This window comes from Heterocephalus glaber, unplaced genomic scaffold (assembly GCF_053883595.1).
Source record: "Heterocephalus glaber isolate CG9 unplaced genomic scaffold, H.glaber_assembly_v1.0 deba00001185, whole genome shotgun sequence".
Taxonomy (NCBI): domain Eukaryota; kingdom Metazoa; phylum Chordata; class Mammalia; order Rodentia; family Bathyergidae; genus Heterocephalus; species Heterocephalus glaber.
Genome location: NW_028258208.1, coordinates 124228 through 142423, shown reverse-complemented (window position 1 = coordinate 142423; position 18196 = coordinate 124228). Strand labels below are relative to the sequence as shown.

At 36.9% G+C, this 18196-nt stretch overlaps 1 protein-coding gene across 1 annotated transcript; it reads right to left on the bottom strand.

The window, feature by feature from the left end:
* Positions 1-16776: 16776 nt before the first annotated feature.
* On the bottom strand, positions 16777-17427 carry LOC147828245 (olfactory receptor 14I1-like). Its single transcript, XM_087210705.1, has one exon. The coding sequence runs from the start codon at positions 17425-17427 to the stop codon at positions 16777-16779; it is 651 nt and encodes a 216-aa protein (XP_087066831.1).
* Positions 17428-18196: the final 769 nt, after the last annotated feature.

Below are 18196 nucleotides of genomic sequence, written 5' to 3'. Positions count from 1 at the left end.
CACCCTCTTTTGATGCCTGACACACCTCAACTTTCAAAGTTTCATCACTGAGGAGGCTACATCTGTTCTCCAGCTTTATCTAGACATAGGTGACATTCAAAATTGTGTGTCTAAGGTGCAAATCTTGATTTGAGTTCTGCATTTGTTGTGAAATAAATGTCCCAACCAAACTAACCAACATTACTTTCAAATTTATATTTAAGTAACACTCTTACAACATAAGGGAGTTAACAATTCTGAATCTTTTAATGTTTTATATGTATTTACTTTGCACAATTCCTATATGTCCTTCTACATTTATATGTAGACTTTTTGTCAAGGTTTTTTGTTCCAAATATTTAAATGAACAAGTAAATCCAGTTCTAATTTCTAGTGTTAATGTGTAAACTTTTGACATTTTAGTTTTTTATTTTGACTTTCTACCCAGAACTTATGTTTTTACTAAGAGATTTTTATACTTTCATGTTAATTTATGATGTATATTTTAAAGTAAGGTACAATATGACTTAGTCTTTTTTCTTGGGTAAGTTTTATTTCTAATTTTTTCATTTCATAATTTTATTTTTCAATGACTGACAAACAACAATTTTGTGTTCTTATAGTATGCAGTGTAATACTTTGATATAAATTGTACAAAGTGAAATGTTTTAATGTGGCAAATTAACACTTCTATCAGCCACTTTAAAATTTTGGGTTCTGAAACCTTTAAAATTTATTTTCTTGAACAATTGAAAAGCTTAATTTTTTTTACTCTTATAGTGGTCTTCCTCTGCAGCAGATGACTAAAAGTTGTTCTTTCCAGGCAATTGAAATTCTTAAACTTTGATGGATATATCTCCATTGCTATAAATCCCCTCTACAAGAATATGTTAAAATTAATTTTACTCTGTAGTTCTATGCATTCAATATTGTTATAGTCCATATATACATGAGCACATATAATGTTTGTCTTTCTGTGCCTGGCTTATGTCACATAGAATGTCCTCTAAGTGAAGCCATGATGATCTAAATGTAAGGACTTCTTTTTTTTTTTGAGACAGTCTCTTGCTGTATAATTCACACTGGCCTTGAACTCATTAGGTAACCTAGGCTGGCCTCAAACTTGCAGATATCCTCCTGCTTCATCCTCCCAAAGGATGCTATTATAGGCATGAGCCACCATGCCCAGCTCTTCTCCCATTTTTAAGATTGTATAATATTGTACCCAGTATATATTGGACATTGACTTTACCCCATATCTGATGAGGGAACCTAGGTTGCTTCCATATTTTAGCTATATAAACAATACATCCATGAAGAGAGGTCAGATACTTCTTCAGTAGATTGATTACCAGCCTTAGATACAAGGGAGGGGATTCTTCTATCACATAATGACTCTGTAGTTAATATTTTGAGGGACCTCCATGCTGTTTCCAGGGCTGGGCTAATGTGCAAACCCACCAATGGAGCCCAGGGTAATTTTACTCTACACCTCACCCAAACTGTCACCCTTTGTCTTTTTGACAACAGCTATCTTAACAGTTGGCAGGTGATGATGTCTCCTTGCAGTTTTAGGTTACATTTCCTGATGACTGGTAGGGATTAGATGATTTTCCATGTATCTCTTTGCCAATTTACTTCTTCTTCTGAGAACTGTCTGTAGGTGCTCTGTCCTCTTGGACTGTATTATTTGTGTTCTCCACATTGAGTTGCTTCAGTTCCTTATATATTTCCACATTAGTCACATATCAGCGTATGGATTGCAATTACTTCCTCCTAGTTTGGAAGTTGTTTCTTCACTCTGTACACTTTTTGTCTTTGTCAGGAAAAAAATTTACTTTAATGCATTCTCATGTGAATGTTTTCTTGTTTGTGTTGCTGTCTGAGGTTAGGAGTCACATCCAAGAGGTTGTTGCCCAGCTGAATGAGGGGAGCAATGCCCCTATGTTCTCTTCTAGCAGTTACACAGAAAAAGGACTCAAGTGAAAAAGTTTTAAGTTGATATTTGTGTGTGGTATCAGATAAGCATCCTGTTTTCTTTTTCAAGTTCTGAATATAAAAGTTTTCAATAACATTCTCTATTCTATGTTTGTTGTAATTTGAAATAATTCAGTTGACTTTGAGTGAGGGTTTATTTCTGGGCTTTTTCTCTCCCTTGAATTATGGATTAATGTGAGGCAAGAGACTACAGCATGACAAGCTGCTGGGCAACTGGACATGACCTATCTTATGGCTCGTGTCTAGATGTCTTCTCAAAGCCTTACATTTTCAGAGGTGTCTGAATCTAGAATATGTCATGCTGAGATTAAGTGTGTGATGCTGGGATGAAGGGCGGGTGATTATTAAATTAGTTTAGCATAGTTGATTGGTTTGGCATAGCTCTGGGGGTGGATCATGAGAAGGTCCTCCTGTGTATGAGTACTCGCTCCCTAAAGGTATATAATATGGATGGAATATGAGGGACAGAAGGATGGCTGCTGTGGTTGCTTGTTGCTTGCTGCTCACCACTTGCTGGCTTCTGCTTTGCTGACCTCTCTCCCCCAAGAACTCTTCCCCTCTGATGCCCCTTTGCCATATTACCCTGTCTCAGAGCCAGCCAACTAAAAACTGAAACCACTACAAACTGTAAATTACAGTAAACCTCTCCTCCTTTCACTTTGGGTGTCTGGTATTCTGTCTCAGCAAGGAGAAAAGTAATAAGACAATCTGTCAGCCAAGGAGACCTGTCAAATTGCCCAGGACCCATTTGCTGAAGAGCTTCCAAGCCCTGGATAAGATGCTGGATCTGAAATCCGAATAGCAGTATAAAAGATGGCAGCCATTGGCCTCAGGGCCACTCTCTTCTTTCTCTTGCTGTAGTCTACCCTGTGTGCAGGACATATTTTCTTTTTCCACACTTCTTCAGAACAACCTTTTTCTCAATCTTCTCTCCATTCTTTTATCTTTAAAAAGTGAAAATCTAAGTGTTCTTCAGCTGTACAATCCTAATTGCTCAACCAGTCAACAATAGCCTGAAAGGGAAACCCAGCATTCAATAATGAATATACTGCATTTTATGCTATTCTCACGCTTTTTGTGTGACTGTGAATTGGTACTAGACTTTGAAGTCAGGTATTAAAATGATTGCAGCCCTATTACTTTTCTTCAGGATTGCTTTGGATACTTCCATCTTTTTATGATTTCACAGAAATTTAAGATTGTTTTTCATAAAAAATAATACTGAAATTTTGAAAAGAAATTCATTGAATCTGTAGGTGATTAGATAGTATGGACATTTTAATAAAAGGAACAATTCTGATTCTTCCAATTATGGAAGACAAGAACCTTTTCATTTATTTGTGTCACCTACAATTTCTTTCATCAGTATTTTTTTAAAGGGGGAAAAGTTTATATGGCTTTCAGTTCCTAGAAGGTTCAGTCTATAATCAGCTTGATCCAAGGCAGGTGGCAAAGGTTCAACAGTCATGGTAGTGAGGACAGCAAAAGCAACAATGGACCCTAACAGTGTCTTTCTGGCCTTTTTATCTCATCTAGACTACTTGAGGCAAGTAGCACTCATTCCCTTAATCCTGGTTCCCTTGGTCCTAGCCTCACCATGAATTAAACACACACTGTAGATTAAGCCACCCCTAAAAAAGCATGAGGCTTTGGGAGGATATCTAAGCACAAGCCATAAAATTCCAGGGCTGGACTTTCAAATAATCATGCATAGTCCTTTATGCAAAAAAGCATTTAGTCCATCTCCAAGAGTTCCCAATCATAACAATTTCAGAATTGATGAAAAATCCAAGTCCAAAGCCTCCTCTGAGATTTAAGGCAAACTGTTAGCTGCAAGCCCCTGTACAAATGAAGAGAAAGTTAAACTCTTCCGATATTCAATGGCAAAAGAGAGAGATTACCATTCCAAAAGTAACAAACCAGAGGATATAAAGTAATGGGAACAAAGCAAGTCCAAAATTCACCAGGGATAACATTAAATAACACAGTTCCACTTACAGCATTTCTGGAAATCTGTGGCAAGTTGTAAACTCCACAGGAACCCTGTGGCCTGGCAGATGGTTGTAGTTCCCACAGCATCTCTCTAAGACTAGGTATGCACCCTCCTTACAGATTTATTCAGAGGATCCTTGCTCCTGGCTTCTCCAAACTTCTGGAATCTCCACTTCACCTCTGGCTTCACACTCAGCTTCACACTCTTCCCTATCAGGGACACGCTGCCTGACCTGCATGGACTTCTGAAATCTGGTTGGAAGCCTTCCTGATCCCACAACTCGTATTCAGATGCATGACACCAGTCAAAGTTCCTCCAAGACAACAGCTATACAGAGGGACAGGTCCCAGCCAAAGGAATGCATGCCCACACATCATTCCAAGTGTTCACAGGCCCCAGCCCAAACCCTGCCAGAACAAAATGGCAACACAGGGGTCCAGAAGGCCACCATTCAGAAACTAGGAATTGGTGCAGGTGTGAGCAGCAGAGAAAAGGCTTCTCTCATTGGCTTGCCCAGAACTGAAGACCACTGGGAGAGTCAAAACTCACCTCAACAAATGGGCAGCAGGCTGCATCTTTTGAAATGAGAAGACACATAAATAAGTGTCAAAACCATACTTCCAGGTCACCTAAGGCAACCCCAGAGGGCAACAAGATGGTACAACTAGATACTCAACCACCTGGAATCTCTGAACTGGCAACATAAAAAGATCTGGAAAAAAATTAAATTCAAAATAATTTCTCAGATAACAGATTGTGTCCATAGTGCAAAAAATGATTACTCTAGAACAGACACAGATAAAAAAATAAAGGAGCTGAGGAACATGATGGAATCACAGCACAGGAAACAAATGGAATCCATAAAACAGATGCAAACATTTCCAGAAGATTAACAAATCCACTGAAAGTTTTTGCAACAGAATAAGCCAATGTAAGGGCAGAATATCAGATAAAGAAGACAGGATTGCAATTAGTGACCAGGAAAAAAAATTTCATAGGAAGAGCCCATGAGAAATCAATTCAGCAGCTGCTAGACCATGCAAAGAAGAATAACGTAAGATTGATTGGAATAGATGAGGAAAGAGAGAGTAAAAATTACATAAAAACTGTTCACAGAAGTGATGGCAGAAGGCTCCCCAGGCAAGGGAAAAGAACTAGACCTACAGATAAGGGAGGCATATAGGACTCCAACTATCCATGATTTAAAAAGTCCACACCTAGACATATAATAGTTAAAAGCCCACAGACCTAACAGAATAAAATTCTACAAGCAGGTAGAGAAAAGAAAGAAAATCACATACAAAGAAAGCCCATTGGAATCACAGAAGACTTCACAACACAAACACTCAAGGCAAAAAAAAAGCCAGGATGAAGTATTTCAAGCCCTAAAAGAAACCAACATCCAACCCAGAATGATGTACCCTGAGAAGATATCTTTCAAAATTGATGGAGAAATAAGACACTTTCATGAAAAAGAGCATATTAGGAAATTCATGAACACCAAACCAGCACTTCAAAAAATTTTACACAATATCCTAGGAAAAGACAATAAGAATCACAACCAAGGGAAGCCCAGCAGAATGAATCGATCAGGCATAACAAGAAATTAAATGCAAAGGGGGAAAATCCAACTAAAAGAAAGTCATGAAAGGAAAAAATCAAAACATCAGTTATAACCATCAATGTTAATGGTCTCAATTGACCAATCAAAACAGACTGGCAGATAGGGTCAAGATGAAAGATCCAACAATATACTGCATATAAGAAATGCACATAGGAGCCATTCCCAATGCCGAGGAGGAGGCTCCCAGGCCGTCATTCCACCATTCACAGGGCAGAAGATGTGAGCTGCTTGAGCACCAGCAGCACTCCCTCCCCCACAGTAGAAATGAGACAACACATAAACAAGCCTGAAAAACAGACTTCCAGATCACCTACAGCAACCCCAAAGGGAAATGAGATGGAACAATCTGATACTCAAACACCTGGACTCCCTAAACTGGCAACAAAAGAGGATCTGGAAAAAATGAAATCAGAAATAATTTCTCAGATAACAACAGAGATTGTGCCCCCAGTGTAAGACATGATAAATAAATCTACAGAGGTCACAGATAAAAATATAGAGGAGCTGAGGAACATGATGGAATCCCAACATAGGAAACAAATGCAATCCATAAAACAGAACAAACAGATTTCTAGAAGATTAAACTCTCCATTGAAAGTCTACCTAGCATAATGAACCAATGTGAGGACAGAATTTCAGATATAGAAGATAAAATTGCAATTAGTGACCAGGAAAATAAAAATCACTTTAAAATTGTAAGACACCATGAGAAAGCAACCAGCAGCTGCTAGACAATGCAAAGAAGAATAACATAAGACTGATTGGAGTCAATGAAGAAAGAGGAGAGAGTGCAGATGACAAAAAAAAAACAAAACTGTTCACAGAAGTGATGGCAGAAAACTTCCCAAGCAGGGGAAAAGAACTTGACATACAGGTAAGTGAAGCATATAGGACTCCAAATAGCCTTGATCAAAAATAAACTACACATAGGCATATAATAGTTAGGATTCCAGAAACCCAACAGAAGAACAAAGTTCTATAAGCAGTGAGAGAAAAGCAACAAATCACATACAAAGGAAAGTCCATCAGAATCACAGCAGATTTCTCAATGGAAATCCTAAAGACAAGAAGAGCTTGGAGTGATGTATTTCAAGCCTTAAAGGAAAACAGCCTCCAACCCAGATTGTTGTACCCTGCAATACTATTTTTCAAATTTGATGGAAACATAAGATATTTTCATGACAAACAGCACCTTAGGAACTTTGTGAATACCAAACCAGCACTCCAAATAATTTTACACAATATCCTAGGAGCAGACATTGAGGATCACAACCCCAGGAAGCAAAGCAGAATGAACCCATCTGGCATGACAAGAAATTAAATGGAAAGGGGGAGAACTCAACAACAAAAAAAAGTCATGGCAATGACAAGTCAATACGTTTCAGTGATAACCATCAATGTTAATGGTCTGAATTCACCAATCAATAGAAATAGACTGGCAGAATGGGTCAAGAAGCAAAATCCAACAATATGCTGCATACAAGAAACACACTTAATTCAAAAGGAAACTCATACACTGAACGTTAAAGTGTGGAAAACAATACTCCATGTGACAGGAACACGAAAAAAGCAGGAATAGCTATCCTCTTTGCAGATCAAGTAGATTTCAAACCAACACTGACTAAGAGAGACAAAGAAAGACACTACATCCTTGTAAAGGGAAGAATCCAAGAGGAAGAGATGACAATGATAAATATCTATGCACCAAACACTAGTGCACCCAACTATATAAAACAAATACTAACGGAAATGAAAAGTCATATATGCACTAATACAATTGTAGTGGGGGACCTCAACACATCACTGTCAAAAATAGATAGATCCACCAGACAAAAAACACACAACACAGATTAATGTACCCTGCAAAACTATCTTTCAAAATTGATGGAGAAATAAGATACTTTCATGACAACACCTTAGGAACTTCATGAATACTAAACCTGCACTTCCCAAAATTTTAGATAATATCTTAGAAAAAGACAATGAGCATCACTACCCCAGGAAGCCCACCAGAGTGAATCCATTTGGCATGACAAATTAAATGCAAAGGAGGAGAATCCAGCAAAGAGAAAAGTCATGACAAGGCTTTTAAAATTTTTAACTTCATCTCCCTAATGAGTGAATAATTCAATCTTGTTATTGTACTGATTAGTATTGCACACCTTTCCTTACTGGCTATTTATCATCTTCTTGTGTCTACTTTTTAGTTGGGTTGTCTATTAATGAGCTGTAAGAGTTCTTTATATATTCTGGTCTTAGGTTATATGCATTGTAAATATGGTCTCTTTAAGGACTACTTTTCATTTTAATGAAGTAGTTTAAAATTCTAAATTTTGGTGGAATCTCATTTATCAGTTTTCTCTTTTATACATCATGTTTTTTGTATCCTAGGATGTTCTTGCCTACTCTAAGTTCATAAACATTTTCCCTTATAACTTCTTCTTATAGTTGTATAGCTTTAGTCTTTCATATTGAGGTTCATAGATACTTTCAAGTTATTTTTATGTATGGAAATAAAGGGTTGTGGTTAATTTTTCTAATATATGGATACCAGGTGTTCTAGTGCCATTTGCTGCAAACAATATCTTTTCTCTGCTCTTCAATTGAGTTTATATTCTATAAAATGTTAATGTTAAATAATCTTTGAAAACTCAGTGGACCATATATGTGTGGTTCAATTTCTAGATTCTCTGTTTTATTCCAATGATCTCTGTCTTTCCTTACTCCAACACTGACTTGATTACTATAGCTTTAGAGGAAGTCTCAAAATTAGGTACTAAAAGACTTCCAACACTTTTTTTCTTTTTCTTTTTACTTTTCTAGGTCCTTTGTACTCCTACGTAACTTTCAAATTTCCATATCCAGTTCTTCATTTATAGCAAGTGTATATAGAGTAGAAGTTCTAGGGTCTCCTAGAGATTTCTTAGTATTTTCTCTGTAGATGATCATTTGATCTACATATAAAGTTTACTTCTACCTTGTCAATTTTATCCTAATTGTATCATTTTATTGCCAGACTATTTTGGCTTGGGCCTATGTTTCAAAGTTTAATGGACAGATGAAGAGTAAGCATATCTGCCCTTGTTCTCCACCTTAGGGAGAAAGCATTGTATGTTCCCCATTCAAATAAGGTGTTTTTGCTGGAAGTATGGAGTACCTGTCTTTGATCTGTTGAGAAGGTTTTGTTCTACTTCTAGTCTCCTGATATCTTTTACCATGAACAGCTGTAGAATTTAGTCCAATACTTTTTCTCCAACTAGTGACAGTATCATATGGCTTTTTCCTTTCCTATGTTAAAATGATGACTTTTAGGGGTGTATGTTCCAATGCTAAACCAACACTGCCATCCTTATAATAAAAACACTTTTTATATGCTGCCATATCTGATTTCTAATAGTTTGTTTTGTTAAACAAATTTCTATGTTCATACATTTTGCTTCTACTATCTTTATCCTATTTTAGTATTAGCATAATTTGATTTCCTAAAATGAGGGGAGAAGTTTTCCTTTTTTCTGCTTTAAATATTTGATGTAATTTATCAGTTAAAATGTATATGAGCCTGTTGTTGTCATATAGGTAGGTTTTCAAGCTAGGAATACACTTTCTTTAATAGGTGCTATTCAAATTTTATGTTTTCTCCAGAGTAAGTTTCCTTAATTTGTCTTCCAAGTACTTCTTAGAAGTTATCAAATTTATTTCAAAAAAGATTTTTGTAATCTGCGTTCTATATCCTTTTAAATTCTGTAAAATCTGGGGTAATGTCACTTAGATCTTGATATAGTAATTTTTAAAATGCATAATTGATATTTTGTAATAGAAATGAAAGGTCTAAAGGAACATGGGAAGTGGGAGGGGTAAGGGAATAGAAAGAACGGAAAAGAAAAAATATGAAAAGAGGAAAAATGGAAACAAATTCTTTGCAAATAGGGAAGGCTGGAGGGGGTGAATGGAGGGCAGGGGAAGGGGAAAAAATAAGAACCAAGATACTCATGTAATGGTACAAGATCCCAGTGATGAATGTAACTGAATTTTATACTTAAAATGTACCAATAAACTTAATGGGGAAATTAAAGAAATGCACCTAACTCAAAAAGAACCTCCTAGACTGAAAGTTAAAGGGTGGAAAATAGTATTCCATGTCACAGGAAAATGAAAAAAAGCAAGAATAGCTATCCTATTTACAGATAAACAAGATTATAAACCCACACTGTTGAAGAGAGACAAAAGACCTTCTAAAGGGAACAATTCAAGAGGAAGAGGTAACAATCATGAATAAATATGCACTAAACACTAGTGCATCCAACTATATAAAACAAACACTAATCAACATGAAAAATCAAATGAGCACTAATACAATAATAGTGGGGGACCTCAACACCCCACAGTCACAAATAGATTGATCAACTAGACAAAAATTAAAAAACAAAATAATAGAATAGGACTCAATGAAACACTTGAACAAATGGACTTAACAGACGTTTACAGGGTGTTCCACTCCACAAAAACAGAATACACATTCACTTCAGCTACACATGGTTAATTCTCCAAAATATACCACATAGCTGTTCATACAACATTTTTAAGTAAGGACAATGTAATTAAATTTATCCCCTGTACATTATCAGACCATTGTGAGATGAAATTGTAATCAATCAGACAAGAAATCCCAAGAAATTCATAAATACATGGAAAATGAACAACACCCTTCTGAATAACCAATGGGTCAAAGAATAAATTAAAGAAGAATTCAGGCATTTTCTACAATTACAGGACAATGCCAATACAACATATCAGAATCTATGGGACACAATGAAAGCAGTATTACAAGGGAAGTACATAGTAGTTAATACTCATATTAGGAAAAAAGAGGGAGCTCAAATAAACAATGATGCTGAATCCCAACCTTCTATATAAAGAAGAGCACAATAAACCCAAAGCTCATGGAAGGATGGAAATTATAAAGATCAGAGAAGAAATCAATACAATGGAGACTAAGATAATGATACAAAAAATCAATAATTCAGAGTTGGTTCTTCAAAAGAATAAAGACTACTGATAAATTGTTAGCTAATTTTATTAAAAAAGGGACAAAAAAGTGCTAAATCCATACAATTAGGAATGAAAATGGTGAATTTACAGTGGACCCAGCAGAAATCGTAAGGATCACCAATACTTACTTTGAGAACCTGTATGACAATAAGATGGAAAACACAGAAGAAATGGACTGATTCCTAGATACATATGAATTAACAAAGTTGAATGAAGAAGGCCTAAAAATTCTAAACAACGCAATATCAATCAATGAAATCGAAGATGTAATTAAAAACTTACCAATGAAGAAAAGCTCGAGTCCTGATGGCTTCACTGCTGAATGCTACAACACCTTTAAAGAAGAGCTATTGCCAGTATTGTTTAAACTCTTCAATGAAATTGAAAGAAAAGCAAAACTCCCAAATTCATTCCTGGAAGCAAGCAACACTTTGATACCATAACCAGAAAAAGATTCAACTGAAAAAAGAACTATAGCCCAATCTCACTAATGAACATGGATGCAAAATTCCTCAGTAAGATATTGGCAAACAGAATGCTGAAGATAATCAAGAAGATCATATACATTAACCAAGTGAGATTCATCCCAATGATGCAAGGATGGTTCAGCATATGCAAATCAATAAGTGTAATACACTATATTAATATAGCCAAGGACAAAAACCATATGATCATTTCAATTGACAAAGAAAAAGCATTTGACAAAATCCAACATGCATAATGATAAAAATCCTACATAAAAATTGGAATAGATGGTATTTAACTCAATCTGGTAAAAGCCATCTTTGAAAAACCAACAGCCAATATCATACTAAGTGGTCAAAAACTGAAAACCTTCACACAATCTTAACAGCTATGAGGTAGGATAGAAATCAAGTGTAGGAAGAAAAGAGACAGAAAAAATGGTAACATTTAAATTTTACTTTAAGAATATTGCAGCTTCAAGATATAAATTTACCCAATGTCACCATGCCTATTTTCCCTTCCAGGATACTCATGCCTCCAAAATGAAAAAAAAAAAAAATACTAAGGACATTAAGATACAATAAGCTTATAAAATGAGTCTCTGCTCTTCTCCTATAAATTGGACCTGTATTTTTCCTCTACTACAAGTTCACAAATTCCTGAGGCTTCCATTCCCCATTAGATACAGTATTATATACACATTATGTATAAATTTCAAACCGATGCAAACAGTTTCCATTCTGAACCAGTCACTAATAGGTAGCCTGATAGACACTAGAAAAACACATCCTAAGTCACCAACATCCCCAAGAACACATAAATACCCCAGCCTGGCCTGCAACTCACTCTGTAAGCACTGACACTGCCTTCTCAGTGTGGGCTTGTTTGCTTCTGCCTAACACATCTGCCAGTGCCTCTTTTTGTTACACCTGCAATCATTTCTCTGTGGCAGGAAGCTCTTCAGTGAATGAGGTACCCATCTCCTCTCTTTTATTTATTTCCTTAGTTATATATTCACCATTGGGATTCAGTTCATATATGTATCACATCTTCATACCTTTACTTCCATTTCCCTCCCCTTTGCCCTCCATTTCTAGCCCCTTTCCCACCTCCCCAGTCTTTCTCCTGTCACAGGCTCATCCAGTGATGGTTGCATTGCTATGGCTGTGCAGGCACTATCTGATAAGGACACTTTTGACAGAGATGACTATGTCATTTAACTTCTTCAACTAGTTTAGTCTATTAGGATTATGTACATGAACATGAAAGGTTTTAAATCCAATTCTCAGGGCTCAGAATATGACACCACAGAATATGGCACCTTGTTGGCCTCAATATTTTTCCTAAATATTTTAAGGTGAAATAAATTGAGGAAACTGGGGAAGCAGAAAGGACACCCCCTTATCTTCTTCCTCTTTCTTCCCTGGGAGCTGCCATGGAAGATTTCTCTACCTTCCCTCTGAAAGGAGGTGCTAAGATCCTCATTGTAGAAGGGTTCTGCCCTGCTACCAAAGGGAGGAGACTTCCCAAACAGGCCATGAAGGACCCACCCTTGCCCAGTTCCCCTCCTGAAGTTATTACCTAGAGATTACACCCCATTATCTTCCAATCAGACTCCCGCATGACCATCATGAAAACACACATTTTTTCCCTAGATCTTTGGAGTTTTGCTTCTGAAGTCTCCAGTGCCACAAAAATTACATTAATGAATTGTTATGCTTTTGTTGATCCCTCTTTATTCATGAAGCTGTCAGGGTGAGGAAAAGATGCTACTTTTTCTCACCTTCAGCACTAGTCATCAGACCCATAAACCCAGACACCATCCCCTTCTGTTTTATGATCCTGGATCACAGCAAACCTGCAGCACAGCACAGGAGTCTGTGTAGCCCCTGCAATGCAGCATGCTGATGATTCCTGCATTCCAGCCTCTGGATACCAGCAGCACACAGGGCTCTGCAGGGACTGCTTAGTCCCAGAGCACATGACCACTCCCTTCCAGGCCTAATGGATGGAAAGGCACTGTGAGAGCCATTGCAGACTGGTCTCCTCTGTCTTTTTTTTTTGATAGTTCTACCATTTATGTATATATTACAGCATAGCTTATTTTTTTCCTATTTTGAACTTTTAAAATGGTATTGCTTTGTACTTAATGCTTTGCTACAGGATAGATTTTAGTAAGAACTTGTTCAAATAGGAAGGGGAACAAGAAATGGGTTTGGGGGCTAGAAGGAAAGCAAAAGGGATTTAAAGAAAAAAAGAATTGAAGCAAAAAGAAATGGAGCTAAAGATTTTGTAAATGGGGAGGGGAAGAACTATTGCAGGGAAGGGAGAAAAAAGGAACCAAAAAAGAATTAAGATGTGTTATGTAAAGGTACAAATTCCCATGATGAATGTGATCACTGTGTACTGCAAACATGTACTAATAAAAAAATAAAGAAAAAATAAAAGCAAGTTAACAAAAAATGTTTAGAAAAAAATTTGGCCTTTGCTTCTTTAGCTAAATATTATATTTGCAATACCTATCACACTGCCCTCTATAGAAATAGTTTGTACATTTCCATAGTATATGGAATTCCACTGGATGCACATATGAGAGCTGACACACCTATTTTGTGGCTCTTACATATGTTTGATTATTCCAGGTAAAGGATGTGTAAATTATTCTGTACCTGTGTCCTTATTCCTAAATGGAAAATTTAGGGCCTATGCCAAAGGGTAGAGTTTATGAATCAAAAAAGATGCAAACTGTAAAATACACTAGAATTTAAATTTGAAATAGCTATATCACTGTAGAGTTCCTCCAACAATGAAGTTTCACATTTAACCAAAACTTAGTGTTTTGGAGTTTTAATATTTTCAAATCCATTTAATATCTACTGATAAAAATGATTTAAATATGTATTCTTGAGACTTCTATTTGCATTGATGAGCTTTTCTTTGATCTACCTGTCATTTAAAGTTTGTCTTTTGTGAAGACCTTATGAAGTCTATTGCCCTTTTCCCATCAAACACCTGATTTTGTTGCTGCATGAGTATTTTAATATATATGAAAGAATTTTTTTCTAGTTTTTATTTGATCTGCTAGTTTCTGACCTATCTTTGTGTATATTTTGTTTTATATAAAATAAATTACCAATTTTTTTATATTAGAGAATTTCATGGCTCATTTACACAATCCCTTTCTACTATGCAAGATATTCTCCTATCTTGTCTTTCAAAAGCTTTGTTTTTGCTCTCTCCACATTTTGCCCACTGATCTGTGTAGAGTGGATCTGAGGAATGTGAAGAGAGATGGAGTTTCCACAGGAACAAGTGAAGCTGTCAGCATAATTGCTGATGAGCACCCTGTTCCTACTGACCTGACACAGTGCTACTGCCCCTTTCCTAGCCACATCCTTCACCAACTCTGCTGTTTAACTCTTCTCCTCTCATCTGCTCTCACACCCTCTCATGTCAGGATTCTCACCTGTCCTTTCAAGGAAGTTTATTTAAATAAATGTGACAGCTAATTACTTCTCAGGCCACATTACACTTGAACCATTTTGTATTTTTTCATTGTTTTGACACAGTTGATTAATCCTTCAAATGAATGTGTATTTCATTTGTTTGATTAACTTCAAGTGTACTAAACAGTAATGACTTTATTCCTTCTTCTCTCTTTCGATTTTTTTACTTTTAATTATTTTTCTCCTGGTGCTGTTCCTCCAGGCTTGCTTCCTCTATTAGGGTTCTATCAAGTCAGAATCAACAGAAAATATATTATAATATGCATGGATATATTATGAGGTAGGCTTACAGGATGAGGGATGGAAGAGTCCCCATTGGCTGAGTGCATGCTTGAGAGCTGGAGAGTACAGTAGCTGCTCAGTCCAACAAGGAAGCTCAGGATAAGGAGGATCAACAATGCAGCACCACTTCATGGTCAAAGGCCTGAAAACTCACTTGAGTTTTAGGAGGACTTTTTTCCTATTGTGTGACATTCAAATGTTTCACCAGCAACTTCAGAGTGGTCATTACTCTTGCTCACTCCATCCAATCTGCATTATTCCATCAATGCAAAAGAAGAGTGTGATACCTTCCTAGATGAAAGACAGTTGTTCTAGTGGGCCATGTGGACAGGTATGGAGAAAAAGGCATTTGCCAAATTAATAGCTCCATACCAAGTACCAAGAGATGTGGTAATCTGTTCAACTAAGGAAACCATATCTGGTATAGCAGTTGCAGTTTAAATAAATCTTATGGAAACCCACCATCATCTGAGATCATGTATCTTCTACACAGATCAAATAGGAGAGTTAAACTAGGATATGATGAGAACTACCTCCTCTGCATCTTTCAATTCCTTTTGGGACTCTAATTTCCACAGTCTTTCTATGGGATGTGACTTTTCAAATTTACTATTTTCCCAGATGTAGACAACTGTAATGGGTTTGAGTTGGCATTTTCCACCAATAGTCCACACTCCACAGATTAGGGAAACAATATGGGGGAATGGAGATTCTTTCAAGAACTAAGTATTCTGGAACTAGAGAAATCATCACAACATGAATTTGAAGACCCATAGTACCTATTGTAAGTTGGACCTTGGGTAAATTTCCGTTGGTCACCTGGCCCCCATAGGCCCCTACTCTTTTTGTAGGGCCATAATGATGTTTCAGATATCCTAGAATCAGTGTTAGTGCACAGTGTTATAGTTCACTACTGCCAATGTTTAAGTGGCCAACATGGTTCATCTTTTCATCCAGACCAAAGGGAGAACCCAAAAATTTCCAAACTGCAATACTTTGAAGTTCAGGGGATTTTTGTGTCCTAAATTACATTGAATGTATCAAAAGCATTTCAGAAGATGATGCAGAAGTAGTTGGTGAGGTTCTTAGTGTTAATATCCCCATTGTGTCCTCAGGCCTGAGTTGTTCCCCTGCCTATCTCCTTGTTACTTATCCTAGCCAGAGTGAAAGAGTGAGTCCAAAGAGCACAGTACAGACAGCAAAGTCTTCTCACAGGACAACTAAGTATGCTTCTCTTGGTTGGTCAGATCCAGAACTGAGGTTCTCTCAGCAACACAGTCATGTATTAAGGTGCAACATGTAATACATGCCCTGCTCCTGATGGTACCTGACTTTGTTCTTAGCTCAAAGTTATCCCAAATATTTTCAAAACATATGTGGGCCAGATGTCTAGTGTTTCAGAAAATGGACATATAATATACAACATATACAAAATATCCAGCAAAGAAAAAAACTTCACCATAACAAGAACAGACAAGAAAATATATAAAGGCAACTAAAATAGATAATATACAGGTGTAGATTCTAATGTAAGAACATGCTGCAAATAAAATGCTTTCAACTGAAATGTTCTTATTCGTATTTTAGTCAATAAAATCCTTGACTGTGTACTGAGAATATCTATTCAACATCCTTCATAGAGCAGCACTGATCTCCCTGTTGTGTAGACAGTAGATGATGGGGTTCACATATGGGGGTACCATGGTGTAGAACATGGCAGTTAGCATATTCTTAAGGGATGGTTTCTTTGCAATGGCACCTAAGTAAGCTATTGCCCCGAAAAGATGAACAGCAGAAGAATGGCCAACTGTAGGGTACAGGTGGATATGGCTTTGTTTTGGGATTCCACAGATTGCATCTCAAGCACACTTAAAAATATGTTAATGTATGACATAAACGTAAAAGAGAAACAGTAACTCAAGACAAATGCTTATAGCAATGATTACAAATTCTGAAAACGGGACATCTGAAGATGAAATCCTCAGAATTTGAGGAACATCACAGAAATATTGCTGGATCACATTGTTCTTGGTGAAGGGAAGTCTGAACATACAGCCTGTGTGGATAGCTGAGTAGGCCAGACCAGCAGCCCAGGAGCCAGCAGCAGCCTGGGAACACAGGCTCAGGGTGATCACGAGCCGAGAGTGAAGAGGGTGGCAAATGGCCACATAGTGGTCATAGGACATGACCACCAGGAAGGCAAATTCAACCTCTGCAAAAAGAACATAGAGGGAAATCTGTGCACCATGCTCTGTCAGGGAGATTGACATACTAGCAGTCATGGAATTCAGTCTGACTTTGGGAACAATAACTGAGATGCTGCCAAAGTCTAGGAGGGCCACATTGTTTATGAAAAAGTACATGGGAGAGTGCAGATGTGTGTCTGTCAAGGTTACAGCGACAGTCACAAGATTCCCTGTTAATGTTCCCAGATAAATCAGCAAGAACAGCACACCTTGCAGAACCTGGAGCTCACGGGAGCCTGTGACATCCATAAGGAGGAATTCTGTGAAGACTGTGAGGTTGTCCATGTCTGCCCACCTGCAGAGTCAGCAGTTAAACTGAGCTGATGATGCTACAAGGAGATTGTGCAGCACCTGGTAAAACTACAGCATGGCTTCTAATCAGGTAATCAGGATAGAATAAATGAATAAAATAAAGTATCCTGAAATCAAGTAAATGTACATATTTCTCTTTCCTTTCCCAAACTGCTGATAGCTTTCCTGTTAGTTTCTACAGGAATAGTCTGAGAATGACAACAACTTGTCACCCCACACCATTCTCCCCCTTCAGGTGCTTTCAAAAGGTGTGTGGCTGAGCACTCTCTTTCCCTCTTTGCACACCATTTATGACATTTGATTCAGATCATAGAAATTCTGCTTTCCTTTTTGTGATGTGTACACTGTTTCCATTTTGTGCTTTCTTGTCTGCACGTTTTAACTTAGAAAAAACAAATAAAAAGACTTCTTGAAGTATGTCTCCAAAATGTAACCTTCTGCTATGCATGGATTGTAATATTTACTTAGGTACCAATTTTCTCTCCTGACCTTCCCTCTACTTGCTTTCAAATCTTCTGCTAAAATCTCCTCATTCTGTAATCATTATTGTAAATTTAACTTACTTATCTGAGCTTGTTTGAAGCATTCCAAATCTTCAGTAATTTTGTTAGAAATTATCTTTCTGTACTAAATTAGTTATAAAAAGAACTTTTTTCAGTATTATTTTATTTTCATTGTTGAGAAACAAAATTGAAATATAATATATAAACTATTATCATCTATATATTTGTTAATACTATAT

Coding starts and splice junctions, on each gene's coding strand:
- LOC147828245 (XM_087210705.1), bottom strand. CDS start 17,427: ATGGACAACCTCACAGTCTTCACAGAATTCCTCCTTATGGATGTCACA.